Genomic DNA, 13,415 nt, shown 5'->3' on the forward strand with positions numbered 1-13,415 from the left:
AAGATCATTTTAAAACATTAATAAATATTTAATTTAAAATGAGGATATATATAATTATCATAAGAACTATTAAAATTTATCTCTTAATTGAATTATTTTCAATAACCCTAATTAATTATTTCAAACTTTTGTGATCCATATCATTATCAAATAATTTTTTTGGAATAATCACATCCTTGTTTCGGAGTCGACGTTTTGAACCATCTATTTTGGTTCATCCTCATGACAAGGATGAACAACCAGATTTGAAATTAGGTATAAATAGCAGAGATGCCCCATGTGGTTGAAGGATCCGTTAGTAATTAAGTTGAGTAAAATAAATAATTTTAGCTATAAGAAGAATGTTAGAGATTAGTTAGGTCAAAATAATATTAAAATATAAATTCGATGGGAAAGATATTAAATACTAATATAAAAATAATATAATAATTATTAATATTAAACATAGATGACCGTTTAAAAATAAATAAATAAATTGAATACATAAATAAATAAATAAGTAAATAAAAAAACAAAATAAAGAAAAATAAAATAAATAAATGAATACATAAATAAATAAATAAGTAAAATAATTTAAATATAAAAAATTGAATAAATAAGTAAATAATAGTGTTAATAATAATCAATCAATAAAATTTGTGTGTGTTTGTATATATATATATATATATATATATATATATATATATATAAACACAATAAGGAAAGAAACAGATAAAAAACTTAGAAGGCAAGAAGAAAGGAAACATGTCGCTCCATTAATCTTCGTATTCAGGAACATGCTACTGACCTTGGGCATAGGCGTTCCCTTTCGTCAGCTACTATTGAAGATGCATAGAAAAATTTGCATCATGTTTGCATTGAGAACTCTGAGATCATTGCTAGGATTGATCACTTTCATCATAAGAAGTTACGTGAAGCCATTGAAATTGAAAAGCATATGAGGAATCTCGATAGGATGATGGCTTGACCTTAAGTAAGAGTTGAATTCTTGCCCTTTCTTCTTGACTTCCAATTTCTGTTTATATATATATATATATATAATTTTTATTGTTTGATTATTCGGAGTTGTCTATAATGCGACTTTTTGGAGATTCCGGTGACGGAATCCGATGGAAGAAATTGAGGTTAAATCTTGATTTGTTGCAGTTAAAATGGTTTTTTAACTGCATATTTGGATTCAGTACCCTGGAAAAACCCTGGGACACTTTCATTGTGCAGAAACTAGCTATCAAACTTCCGATTCCAATAAATTCCTGCCGGATTTCGACCGAAAAACCCGCCGGAAAGGCTTTCAAAAAGTCGCGTTATAGACAACTGCTATTATTAACACTATTATTTATTTTATATTTAAATTATTTTACTTATTTGTTTATTTATTCATATATATATAGATATAGATATAGATATAGATATAGATATATAACACGATCATCTATCTTTAATATTAATAATTATTTTAATATTTTTGTATTAGTATTTAATATTTTTCTCAATTAATTCATTTTTTAAGATTATTTTGACCTAACTAATTTCTAACGGTCCTCTTATAACGCAAATTAATTATTTTACTCAACTTAACTTCTAACGGATACTTCTAGCACATGAGGCATCTCTATATTTATGCCTAATTTCAAATCTAGTTTTTATTTATTTATTTTATATTTAAATTATTTTACTTATTTATTTATTTATTTATTCATATATATATATATATATATATATAACACCATCATCTATGTTTAATATTAATAATTATTCTATTATTTTTATATTAGTATTTAATATCTTTCTCAATTAATTCATTTTTTAAGATTATTTTGACCTAACTAATTTCTAATGTTCCTCTTATAACAAAAATTAATTATTTTACTCAACTTAATTTCTAACAAATACTTCTAGCACATGGGGCATCTCTGATATTTATGCCTAATTTCAAATCTTGTTTTTCATCCTTGTCCTGAGGATGAACCACAATAGATGAACCACAATAGGTGGTTTGAAATGTCGACTCTGAAACAACGATGTCATTATTCTAAAAAATTTATTCGATAACCCTAATTAGTTTTAATAAGAATCTTAATCATATATTCCACTAGCCGGATTCCCCTCATCTATCATTATATATACCCTTGTTTTTCCTTTCCCTACTCCACACCATTCTTCTCAAGAATCTGGACGTCCCCTGAAAATGGATTCACATAGAAGTCTGAAACGTTGGGTTTAAAACTTTGAACAGGGTATTCCACAATCTTTTGAATTTGACTCACCTGTATGGATTCTCTCTTTAAAATGAAAGAAAGATATTTATAGTGCGTATTATAGTCTTTGTTGTTCATGAGTATGGATTATTTTAACAATTCTTATCTTCCACCACCATCTATTTTATTTGATAAAAATTATGAATGACCTGACATCAAAGTGAGAACCAAACTATGTGTAGAAGATCTATGCAATATTTTATTGAATGGGTTTGAAGAACCTTCAAGTTAAGTAGCCTATGAGGCCATGATAGGAGATCAGAAGGCCCATCATAGAGAGAATAAGAAGGATGATTGAACAACATTGTTTCTCATTCAACAAGGTTTGGCTCATAACATTCTGCCTCAGATTGCAACAACATCCAAATCTAGAAAAGCTTGAGATATTTTGGAGATGTTATATAGTGAAAGGAGGAACAACATTAATCAACATTGAGTTGAGCCATAGAGCATTGTATAAGTAGCAAAAGATAAAGGTTTTGATATTGCATAAGTAACAAAAGATATTGTGGCAAATTTTATTGAGGTAAAAAAGTATAAATAATACATGGTGACTTTGGTGGTCATAAGCACTAAAAACACATTTGTTGAAGAAATTAGAAAAGAGAAAAAAAGGATTATGTATGAGATACAAGGGTGGACATGGTGAGTAAATTGGATCCCATTGTGTACATACATGTGGAGGATGAATTTGAAATTGAAATTGAAATCACCTTTGCATACAATGGCAGGTGAGAAGAACCTATCATGAAAGTTGAACTTGATTATGAAGTTCTGTTAACATTTGTTGAAGAGTAGTTTGCAAAACCTAAGTATGATAAAGATGAAAGTGGATATGGAAAAATTGTCAAAACTATAATGGAGGGAATAAGAAAAATGAAGGAAACCATCAAGAGTTGTTGAAGCTATTGTAGCAGTGAAAGAGGAGATGGAACAAAACTAAGGTGGTCTTTATCTTACAAAGGTTCAAAGAAAGTTCAATCAATAGCATATTGAAGTACAAGTATTTGTAGAAAATGAATTAGATAAAGAATCTAGGGAAATGTTGAAAAAGACAAGAATAAATGTAAAGCTAAAGAACAAGAAAAATATGAATAATATAAATTTTGGAGTAAAGTGAAGAAAAAGGACTAATATCAAGAACTAAAAAAAGTTTTTGACTAGATCTCAACTATTGTAAGCTTATCTTATCTAAGAGTTAGAGTAGTAAGTGATAAAGGTGGTAATTAAAGAAGACTTTTGGAATGTATTAATTACTTTCCATCTTCACATAATTTTTAATAAAGTTTAAATTTAAGAAAAATTAGTCATGCTTTTGTAAGCTGAAATTACCGTAACCACCCTAATAAATATTCAAAATGTCTTTCTAGAAAATTCACCGTGAACTTTGAGAATGATTCTCCATGATCTTGATTAGGTCTATTTAATTATGTATTCGCAAACAAATCAATAAATTCAAGTTAGAGAAATTCTATTATGTTTTATTATGGGTTATTGTCATAATATTGTTAGTGTTATAGAAATTCTATTATGTTTTATTATGGGTTATTGTCATAATATTGTTAGTGTTCAATTATTGTAGCCGACTATATTTTCTTACCTATTTATTATTCAAAGAATTATTATGGATACATATTGGTCCAAGTTTGAAAACATTTCCCCCTCTAATTAGTTTATATATATCTTAATAATTTTTCCTTTGGGAAAGAGTAGAATAAATTAAAACTACAGTTATTGTCGTCACTCATCATATGTTTTTCTTGGTGCATATTATCTTCTTTGCTTCTAGCAATATGCATGGTTTCAATACGAATATTTCATATTATAAAATAAATATGAACTTTACTTTACAATCCTGATTGGATTGGCAAGATGGTTTTTAGATAAAATTACATATGTTTAAATATAAAAATAAATATTGAATGATATAATTTTGATATCAATTCCATGTTTCAATTGATATTTCTTCATTAATGTTTGACTGACAACACATACCACTCGTATTGAATTCAGATTTGAATCGTTTGATGTCAAATGTTTCACAATATATATTGATTGGCATGATGTTTGTTGTGATAATTTTATAGATTTCAGAGAGAAAGCACATCTCTTTTTTCTAAAAAGAGTTCCATGTTATCTTGCGCTCACCCATTTGCAAATGTTTAACAACAGGGTTGAGAGGTTGTTGATTTACATTACATATGCAGGAATGATCTTATTTCTGAGCCAGGAAATTCTCCATGATTGATCTCATTTCTGAGACAGGAAATTCTCCATTATTATTGTATTTGTTTAATAAATTTTTCAAATTAGAAAAATACCTTTTTAAAACTATAAGAATACATTCATTTCCCATGCCCAAGTGAAAATGAGCACAACATATATTGAGTGAGTGAACATAATAAACATCCATTATGAACATGAATCATCATAGAAGATGGGTGAACCGAATAAACACCTATTTTTTCATTAAGATGCTTATAAATATGATCCATACTAATGCCCCCCAAAAAAAGAATTCGCTTCAAAACAAACTGACATTATATTTATTTATAGAAATAGATGGGATCTAATTATGATTAGTCAAGGTAAACAATTTAATAAAAAAAATTCTCATGCATGTATAGCGCAACCATAATCTTGCACTTGAAAGTAATAACGTGTAGTTTTTTATTGGGTAGTTGGGTAGGTGAATGAAATAGTAAGTCATATCATTTTTATAGTAGGTCATATCATTTTTAGTATATATATTTTTTTTTAATTTCAGGTCATTTCTCTAGTCCATTTTCATCTTATCTTATTTTATATATATATATATATATTTAGATAAGATGAGAATATGTATGCTTTTCAACATCTTGATTATGGTATTTTTAGTGTTAAACTATAATTTATTAATAAAAAAATTCTACAAAATAGATTACAAAGAACAATGAAACATTTTAAATCATAACTGTATTATTCAAAATATTTTATCTTTTCAAAAAAATTATTTTAAATTAAATGGAATACAAATAAATTAATTAATTAAATCAAACAAATTTAATTGATATTTTTTTAATTTAGTTTTCAAACTATTTAGAAATATAGTATAACTTATAGTATAACTAAAATTTTCTATTAGTAAACAATTAATCGAAATCTTTGAGAGAAGGAATACGATAAGTGTTTCGATTATTAGTTAAATGATCTTTTATAAAAAAAAACGGATAGTTGTAAGATAAAATCTTTTGTATCTGCATAATGATATCAATTGCTAAAAATTATTTTTTAATATCTTCTACAACTAATTTAATACTAATTTGATTAAATTAGTGTTATTTATTGAATTTTAAAATATTTTTTTCTTTTATTTTCAAATCCAGAGAAGGTAAACTAAATTTGATAAAATGATATAATTATTTAATTTTAAAATATTTTTTTAATCAGAACAGAAATTGTGTTCATTGGATTCTGGAAATTAAGTTTATTAGTTTTTGGATTAGATTGTGATTGAGTACTTTGTTTATTAAACACTTCTTGATATGAAATCACCTGTTAGATTCTCCCTCCTAATTTAAGTAATATTGACAATGTAATCCTGTCAAACTTTCAAAAAAATCATAAGACAAAACCACTTAATAGATATACATATATAGGGCCACAAAGACACATAAAAATACGTGCCTATATTCCCTAAACAAACCAATTCAAATCTCATGTGATTTCAATGAATTAAAATGAAAATAAAATATGCTAAATCCAAAATCAAAGTCAGCGTACAATGTCAAAATTTAATGATAATCCAAAGTAACTGTATAATGCAAACGATAAATGAAAATAAAAATCAGATGGGTATGCTATGCATGAATCGAAACATAGGCAGAGCATACCACGAACTATTATGTCTGACACATATCACCATTCGGATGCTCTGCGCTGTCAAGTTTGGACATGTTTCTTGATACGGGTTGGTAACACGAGGCAGGTCTAGGACTACACCAACCAGGCTCATTTGGAGGAAAGTAGACTCCTGTGGCAGCTTGTTTTTTACATCCTTGATACTTGTCAGGGCACGAGACAGACTTAGTCTTCTCCTTTTCCCATTGAAAACAGAAATAAATCTGATACAGACGGCTATTTTTATCACAACTAATCCCTGGAGATTCTCCTATACTAGAACGTAATGCTTTCTTGATACTGTCAAGCTTGTATGGCTTCTCCTGCGGAACAATATTTTCCTTCTTCAGCGCACCTTTGACTCTTTCGTGGAGTTCGAGAGCAGTCTCGAAATAATAGTGCTGCGTCCATTCATGGATGCAAGAGAAGTGTTTCTGCCACTCACATTGCCAGAATTTCTCATTGCGACAGTACCCCAAAGACGGCCATTCCCGGTTCAGCCTTTCCCTTAGATCAGCAATCTGTATATGACATTTGATCCCATGTACACATTAGATAACCGTACCTATGTTTTTTAAGTTATGGAAGTTTTACTGCATTTTTTTAGGTTATATATATATATATATATATATATATATATATTTCAATCAGGATGTATGGTAACCATAAATTTAAATTGTAAAGTTATTTCAAGGTTTTCGGACGGCTGAATTAATACGGTAATGAAAAACCAATTTTAAATCACAAAAATAAAAATTTATAGCAATTTTAAACCACAAAAATCAAAATTTCACCATTTTTTTTCATCAAATTCCTAAAAAAAACCTCCAAAACCTTCCTGTAATGTTCTGGCAACAACCTTAGACATGAACACATATCAAGACGTATATTTTTGTCAAACCAGTATCTATTTCTGCGTAAGCGCAAAAAATTCCATTAATAAGAAGAGTTACATGGAAAGCATGCTTAGTAAGTATCTATTTTTAATGAAGCTCACCTGCTTGATTTTGTTTTCTCATTTTTAAATAGTTTAATAAATTACAACTTACAATGAATATATCTTTAGAGTTAGATAACTGCTTGTAATATCCATGTGATTCAGTGTAAAATGTTAAACTGAATTTGACAGTTGATTCTGTTTTCTCATTTTTAAATAGTTTAATAAATTACAACTTACAATGAATATATCTTTAGAGTTAGATAACTGCTTGTAGTATCCATGTGATTCAGTGTAAAATGTTAAACTGAATTTGACACTTGATTCTGGAGGAGATATTTTAAAATAGGTCAATTTGGTCAATTTACCTCACTCTTGACTTTTCCGGACATAAAGAGGCTATTGTAAAATAACTAAGCCTTTTGGCTTTATTGTATAAGAAGTCATTTTTAAGTTGGTAATTTTTGTAGGGGAGAGGTCCATTGTACAATCTAGTGTGAAGGCATGTGTAACAGGCTCATTCTACAACCCAATGTGAAAGCATGTGTAAGTATGTCCGTGCTCAACTTAGAGTTGACAAAATATTCTTTAAATAGAAAAACAATGATGACTGTAATAAAAAAAAATTATGAGAATAAGATTTTTAAACTTTATACTTTTCAAAAATATTTTAACATGTGATATCAACTTTATATATATCTATATATAGAGAAAATGTTTAAAAATATTTTAAAATTGTATAGAATAAAAAATCCAATGAATATTATGAATAAAATATTCTAATATGTACTAATATTAATGTATACTTAAAATTATATTAATAACAAAACTTCATTTCACCTTGTCCAATGTTTTTTTCAATTCAACAAAGCAGAAAAATACTTATGCTATGTACCCGCAAATATTTTCAATAATGTGTGTCAATGTGATACCATGGTTTACTGTAGAATGTTTTGGCCTAAAACCTTTTTGTCCTTTTGTCTTATTTTCTTTTACTTGCTCCCACTTACTGATTCTATTTTCTACTATGCCACTGAAGAGATTTGGAAACAAAGTATTGATCATAATAGTTCTATAGTTGGAAAGATGGTTAATGTCTCCACCTTTAAAAAAAATATTGCTAGACTAGTTCAATCTACTAGAAATCATTAGCTAATCATGTTTTTGAATATTTTCTTAATATACTGTACAAGAATCACATATATTTTGTAATCTCTATAACATTAAAAAATACAATTTAAATAATAAAAAATTACAAATTAATTTTTCACTCTAAAATAAATTTAGAACCAAAAGAAATTGATTAGATCAATTATTACTATAAATCTGTACTGGTTTTTTACCACGCTTCAGCCTATCCAATTACAGAAATCATTAAAATACCTGGAAAATGTCTAAATCAGGATAAGGCGGCATGCAGTTTTTATTGTCGTTCCATAGTCCGTGAATTAAGAAGTCCACTTCAAGAGGACAGTAGCAATCATAGTTATTCATCTTACTGTACGTTATCGGCCACTGTCAAAACACAGAAATCAGATCATCTAATTATATCTATGATACACGAACCCTAGCTTTATAGACAATTAGATTGGAAAAAATGTAAAATTCGACGAGCTTTTATAATTTTACAATTGAAGTCGAATCTACCTGCACAGCCAAAACGAGCTGAATCACGCCCTGAGTTTGTACTGCCGCGTCCAAATTCATGACGCCGCAGAAGAGCAGTGCTATGCAAATGGAAGCAGCTATATCTTTCGTAGGAGAGCTGCACATGAAGTCCATTGTTGTTGAGGATGGAGTTTGATATCTCCTACGCCTCGGTTCAATCGACAGATACCTCTCAGTCAAACAGGGGAAAGTAACCGCGTAGTGAGCCGGTAATGAGCCTGATGTGTATATATATAGATAGTTGAACATGAAGCGCCTATTTAAGATTAATGCCCTCCATTATTGAACCTGCCACAGGACATTGTAATTACTTTATAGTCAAATCACCGGCATTTACTTTATCGTATTCTATTAACAGAGGGGTGCGATGAAAGCCCAAGTTCAGAAACGCATACATACTCTTACAGAGGGGAGATATTAATTAATGCCCAAGTTCTTCAGAAACGCTTACATACTCTTACAGAGGGCAGATATTAATGCCCAAGTTCCGAAACGCTTACGGGCGCGCTCTTAATGCTGCTATTGCAGATTAGAAACGGTTACAATTAATGCCCTCCGTTATCACTGTGTCATCCCATATGATACGTTGTGACTACTTTATATTAAGAATATATGGTCAATACTTTATAATCAAATTTATTTATAGGATTATATCCGATTTAATGAAAGAATTATATTTTAATGTTTATGAGAATAAAAATAGTTTATGGGAATATCAGTTTTTCTGTGTTTTTGTTTTTTGCAATTTAATTTTTTTTTATTCAAATTGATGATGATGAGCTGATCTAATCATCTAAGAGTCCTCTCACTGAAAAGACAATGTCAAGGAATTGATGCTAACCATAATTGTCCCTGATGTCTCTAAAAGCATCAGATTCCAAAATGAAATGTTTTTCAGATCCCATTGCCCAAGAAGTGCAAAAAGTACACCCCCTTTTTCCCAAATATTTTTATGTCTCTTCCCAATTTTGTTAGGTCTCTTTCACCATCCACTTTCACACCAAAGTTTATGTGAGTTAGTTCTTAATTGAGCAATAAGAATCTCTGTTCTCCACGGAATGCTAGCTACAATGTATTCTTTTTGTTGGAGATCACTAGTTGATACTTCTTCTTTCTACCCAACTCTTTAGCTGCAATGTACTCTTTCTGTTGGAGATCACAAGTGGGGTTGAATTCATGAACATAATACTTCTTTTTTCTACCCAACTCTTTCCCCCACATAAGCTTAAGAACTTCTCCATAACAAAATTATTTAACTCCTTGCTTTTTGTAGAACATGCATTGATATAAATATTCTATTTTTGCATCTCTTTATTGTTTTTGTCTCATACATGATTTCTTTTTTTCACTCATGCCCTCATTGAAAATAACTTTGGGCTATCTACCTACTCTCATTTGCTCAATTCTTTTTAGATACCTTATAAGACGCACCATAGCAATTGCTTACATGGGAGCTGCTCTTGTTTCTCTCAACATTATCTTATAAGGAACCAACCTTTTTATTTTGAATTTACTCATGATCAGGGGTTTTTGGATTTTCTCAATTTGTTTCCATTTTGAAACAAGGATGTTGCTAGCCCACAGTTCACACCCATATAAAGTGGACAAACTAGGAGTCCAAAAAGAACTCGAATCATTTTCTAATCCCATAACTCTGTCTCTCTACATCTGTTTTTGAAGTGCATATAATGCTTTCTACCCTCCTAAAATTCTCTTCTTTCTGCAGTCCTCACAATTAATTTTGTTGTTGAAATCAATCCCAATGTACTTGTATTCATTTACTTCTTAAAGAATGTTGCCTTCAAAGAAGAACTTATTCTGGCTTTACTTCTTTTTATTAGAGAAAATCATTATTTTAATCTTACTAATATTGACATGCATCCCCACTACTTTATAAAAATGATCAAAATAAATACATAAAAATTATAAATCCTTCTTATCAATATATAAAAATTACAAATCTTATACACTTCCATGTACATAGTTAAAAAATGTACTTACTTAAAAATTAGTGGCCTTACTGTTTTATGGTTATGTTTTCTCATTAAAATTTAGTGCTACAATCAATTTAATGAAAACGACTACCTAACTATGTTAGGTTTTAGTTTTTTTTATTAATATATGGGTATACAATTTTTAATGAAATTGCAATAATTTGTGATGCCATAGCCTCATCATAGAAAATAATTAACTGTTTCCCTATTCCGAAAGGGGAGCGATCTGACAAGGTAGTTAATGTTCGGCAGGGGTTTAGGAACCGCGTGGAGTGTGATTATCATAAGGACGGCGATCGTGATCACCAAGCGAGTGAGATGTGTTTCCCAATGCAGGTAATGGGTACGTTGCCGAGGTCCCCAGCGCGATGTTATGAATACATTGGGTACGATTCAAATCATTCTAAATTTCATGGGGCAAGTGTTAAGGCAGGTGTCAGGCGAGTGGTGTTTATTAAGAAGGCGGGGTGGTGGATTAGGATCAGACATTCCTTCTGTAAATGCGCCAGGCATCGTCTGCACTTCCTAGTAAATTTTAGTATTCAGAGAGTGCGTGAGTGTAGCATGCAACCCACGGCCGTACCCAGTATGGATGGGCGAAGAGTACAGGAAGATGGCCGTCGGACAAGAAGCATGGGAAGGGTGGAAGACCAGCCAGTCAAAGGCCTGTCGGATGCTACAAGAAGTATGGGAAGGGTGGAAGACCAGCCAGTCAAGGGCCTGTCGGATGCTGCAAAGGGAAAAGCTATTGACGAGGAGTTCTTACCGCGCGTTTATTTGGAGATCCCTGATGGTTCGGAGGAGGAGTTTGATATTCATGAATATTTAGTAGATGACGATTTGAGGTGGGCGACAGGCGGGAAGATAGGGAAGAGAATCTGGAGGACAGACGATCCGGTAGACTCTGAGGAGGGCAGGGGTGGTCGCCGAGGAAGAGGACGGCCGCCGAAAGCTCGAGGAAGTCCACGGAGCATGGGAGTGAGTAGTGATGAAGGGGGTCGCGGAGGAAGGCAATCGCAGCGTCGGGTCCGAGGCAGGGCCAGGAGGGATATGAATAGAAAAATTAATGAAGCAGAAACAGCCTACACTCATGGCACTAGCCAACACATGAGAGCAGTTATAGATCAACTGGAAGAGGAAGCCATGCAGGCAGCTTCAGACCCAGAAATGGAGGAGTGGCAGACCTTTATCCCTGATCCAGGACATACTCGCGGAAGGTTGTCTTTATATAAACAATCTTTGCATGCTTATTGGGGCATGAAACGACTTCTGGCTAGGGCCATGGAGCAAATTGCAGCTGAAATGGTGGAATTAGTCCATGGACTCCCTACTTTTAAAAGAGAATTGAGGAATATCCAGATGACTCTCAATGTCCAAAATTACAAGTTGGACAAAATTCTGAAGTTGCTGAAGGAAAATGGTTTCGAAATCAAGGCGGAAGGTGAACCACAGATGAATACCTCAGCTCAATGATGACTGGACTATGCTGTCTACAGGTTTTCAAAGGCTTTGTTTGGCTTTTTGTCAAATTTTGTAATCTTTAATGGAATTGTCTCATACAAGATATAGGCTGTTTATGAATTTCATAGTAGACAATTTTGTATGGTTAGATAGGTTAGATATGTTTTTCTTATGGATGGCAGTTAAGAACTATAGACTGGTCCCGGTTTCCCTTCAGGGCGGGCAATGACTTTTTTATGTATCTAGCTAGTTTGTAAGTTTCACGATGTTTTTGAAGTAATAGAATTCCTTACTCAGTTTACAGAAAAAAAAGAAATTGCAATAATTTGTATTTTTAAATATATTAAGTAAGATATTTTAAATATATTAATTGAGATATAAAAATATTTAGGTTTTTGTTTTTTCTTTTAATTTAGATTTAATCCTATGTTTTTGATAAAATTATAATTTTTTATATTTAAATTATATTTGTAATTATAAAATATAATTCAAAATTTTAGAAAGAAAACATGAAAATTTTAAATTAATAGTAATAGTATTATTCAAAATTAACTTATAATTATATATTTATTAAATTTTAAGTAGAGTTAAATTAAAAATATATTTAAAAACAAAATAATTAAGGAAAAAATAAAACAATTTCATAAGTTAAAAAGGAAAAAAAAATTATATCCAATCAACAAAGACATCCATTTATACATCAAAGTCAATAAAATGTATTGTTATTCAACAGCCTTGTTTCAACTCATAATTCAGTGCATGCAATTTATATGTATAACTTGGCTGGTTAGGAGGTTTAATGATAACTTGCTCACTTGAATTCCATTCATGAGACATGACTATATTAAATAATCCTGGAAAATATTCTATTTTGGAAAAAAAAATTATAATTTACAAACCATTAAAAAAATTTACAAACAAATGTAGCAAATTTAAATTATAATTTACAAATCATTAAAAAAATTTACAAACAAATGTAGCAAATTTGGATGGTATCGTATCGAATCACAATTCAGAGCCTGCGGTTTATAATTTACAAACGATTAAGAAAGTTTGGAAACTAATATGCCCAAGAAGTGATGAACAAAGAAGATTACAACTTCTTGTGTGAAGATCAGGTTACAAATATAACTGGACTTATAATGCACTGGGCATTCAACCGCAGTAAATGACAACCAAGAATTTAATTCCAACTCAAATGAAAAGTGAAGGTCAGGC

At 30.5% G+C, this 13,415-nt stretch overlaps 1 protein-coding gene across 1 annotated transcript; it reads right to left on the minus strand.

Annotated features, from left to right (window-relative positions):
• Positions 1-6,139: 6,139 nt before the first annotated feature.
• LOC149166087 (ribonuclease 3-like) lies at positions 6,140-8,856 on the minus strand. Its single transcript, XM_089430037.1, has 3 exons — positions 8,722-8,856; positions 8,458-8,589; positions 6,140-6,658 (listed from the first exon to the last, which is right to left on the minus strand). The coding sequence occupies exons 1-3, from the start codon at positions 8,854-8,856 to the stop codon at positions 6,140-6,142; spliced, it is 786 nt and encodes a 261-aa protein (XP_089286163.1).
• Between the last annotated feature and the right edge of the window lie 4,559 nt (positions 8,857-13,415).

The sequence above is a fragment of the Pinus tabuliformis genome, chromosome 5_1, assembly GCF_031772625.1.
Source record: "Pinus tabuliformis cultivar Carrire ecotype Pingquan chromosome 5_1, CPIR1, whole genome shotgun sequence".
Lineage (NCBI taxonomy): Eukaryota > Viridiplantae > Streptophyta > Pinopsida > Pinales > Pinaceae > Pinus > Pinus tabuliformis.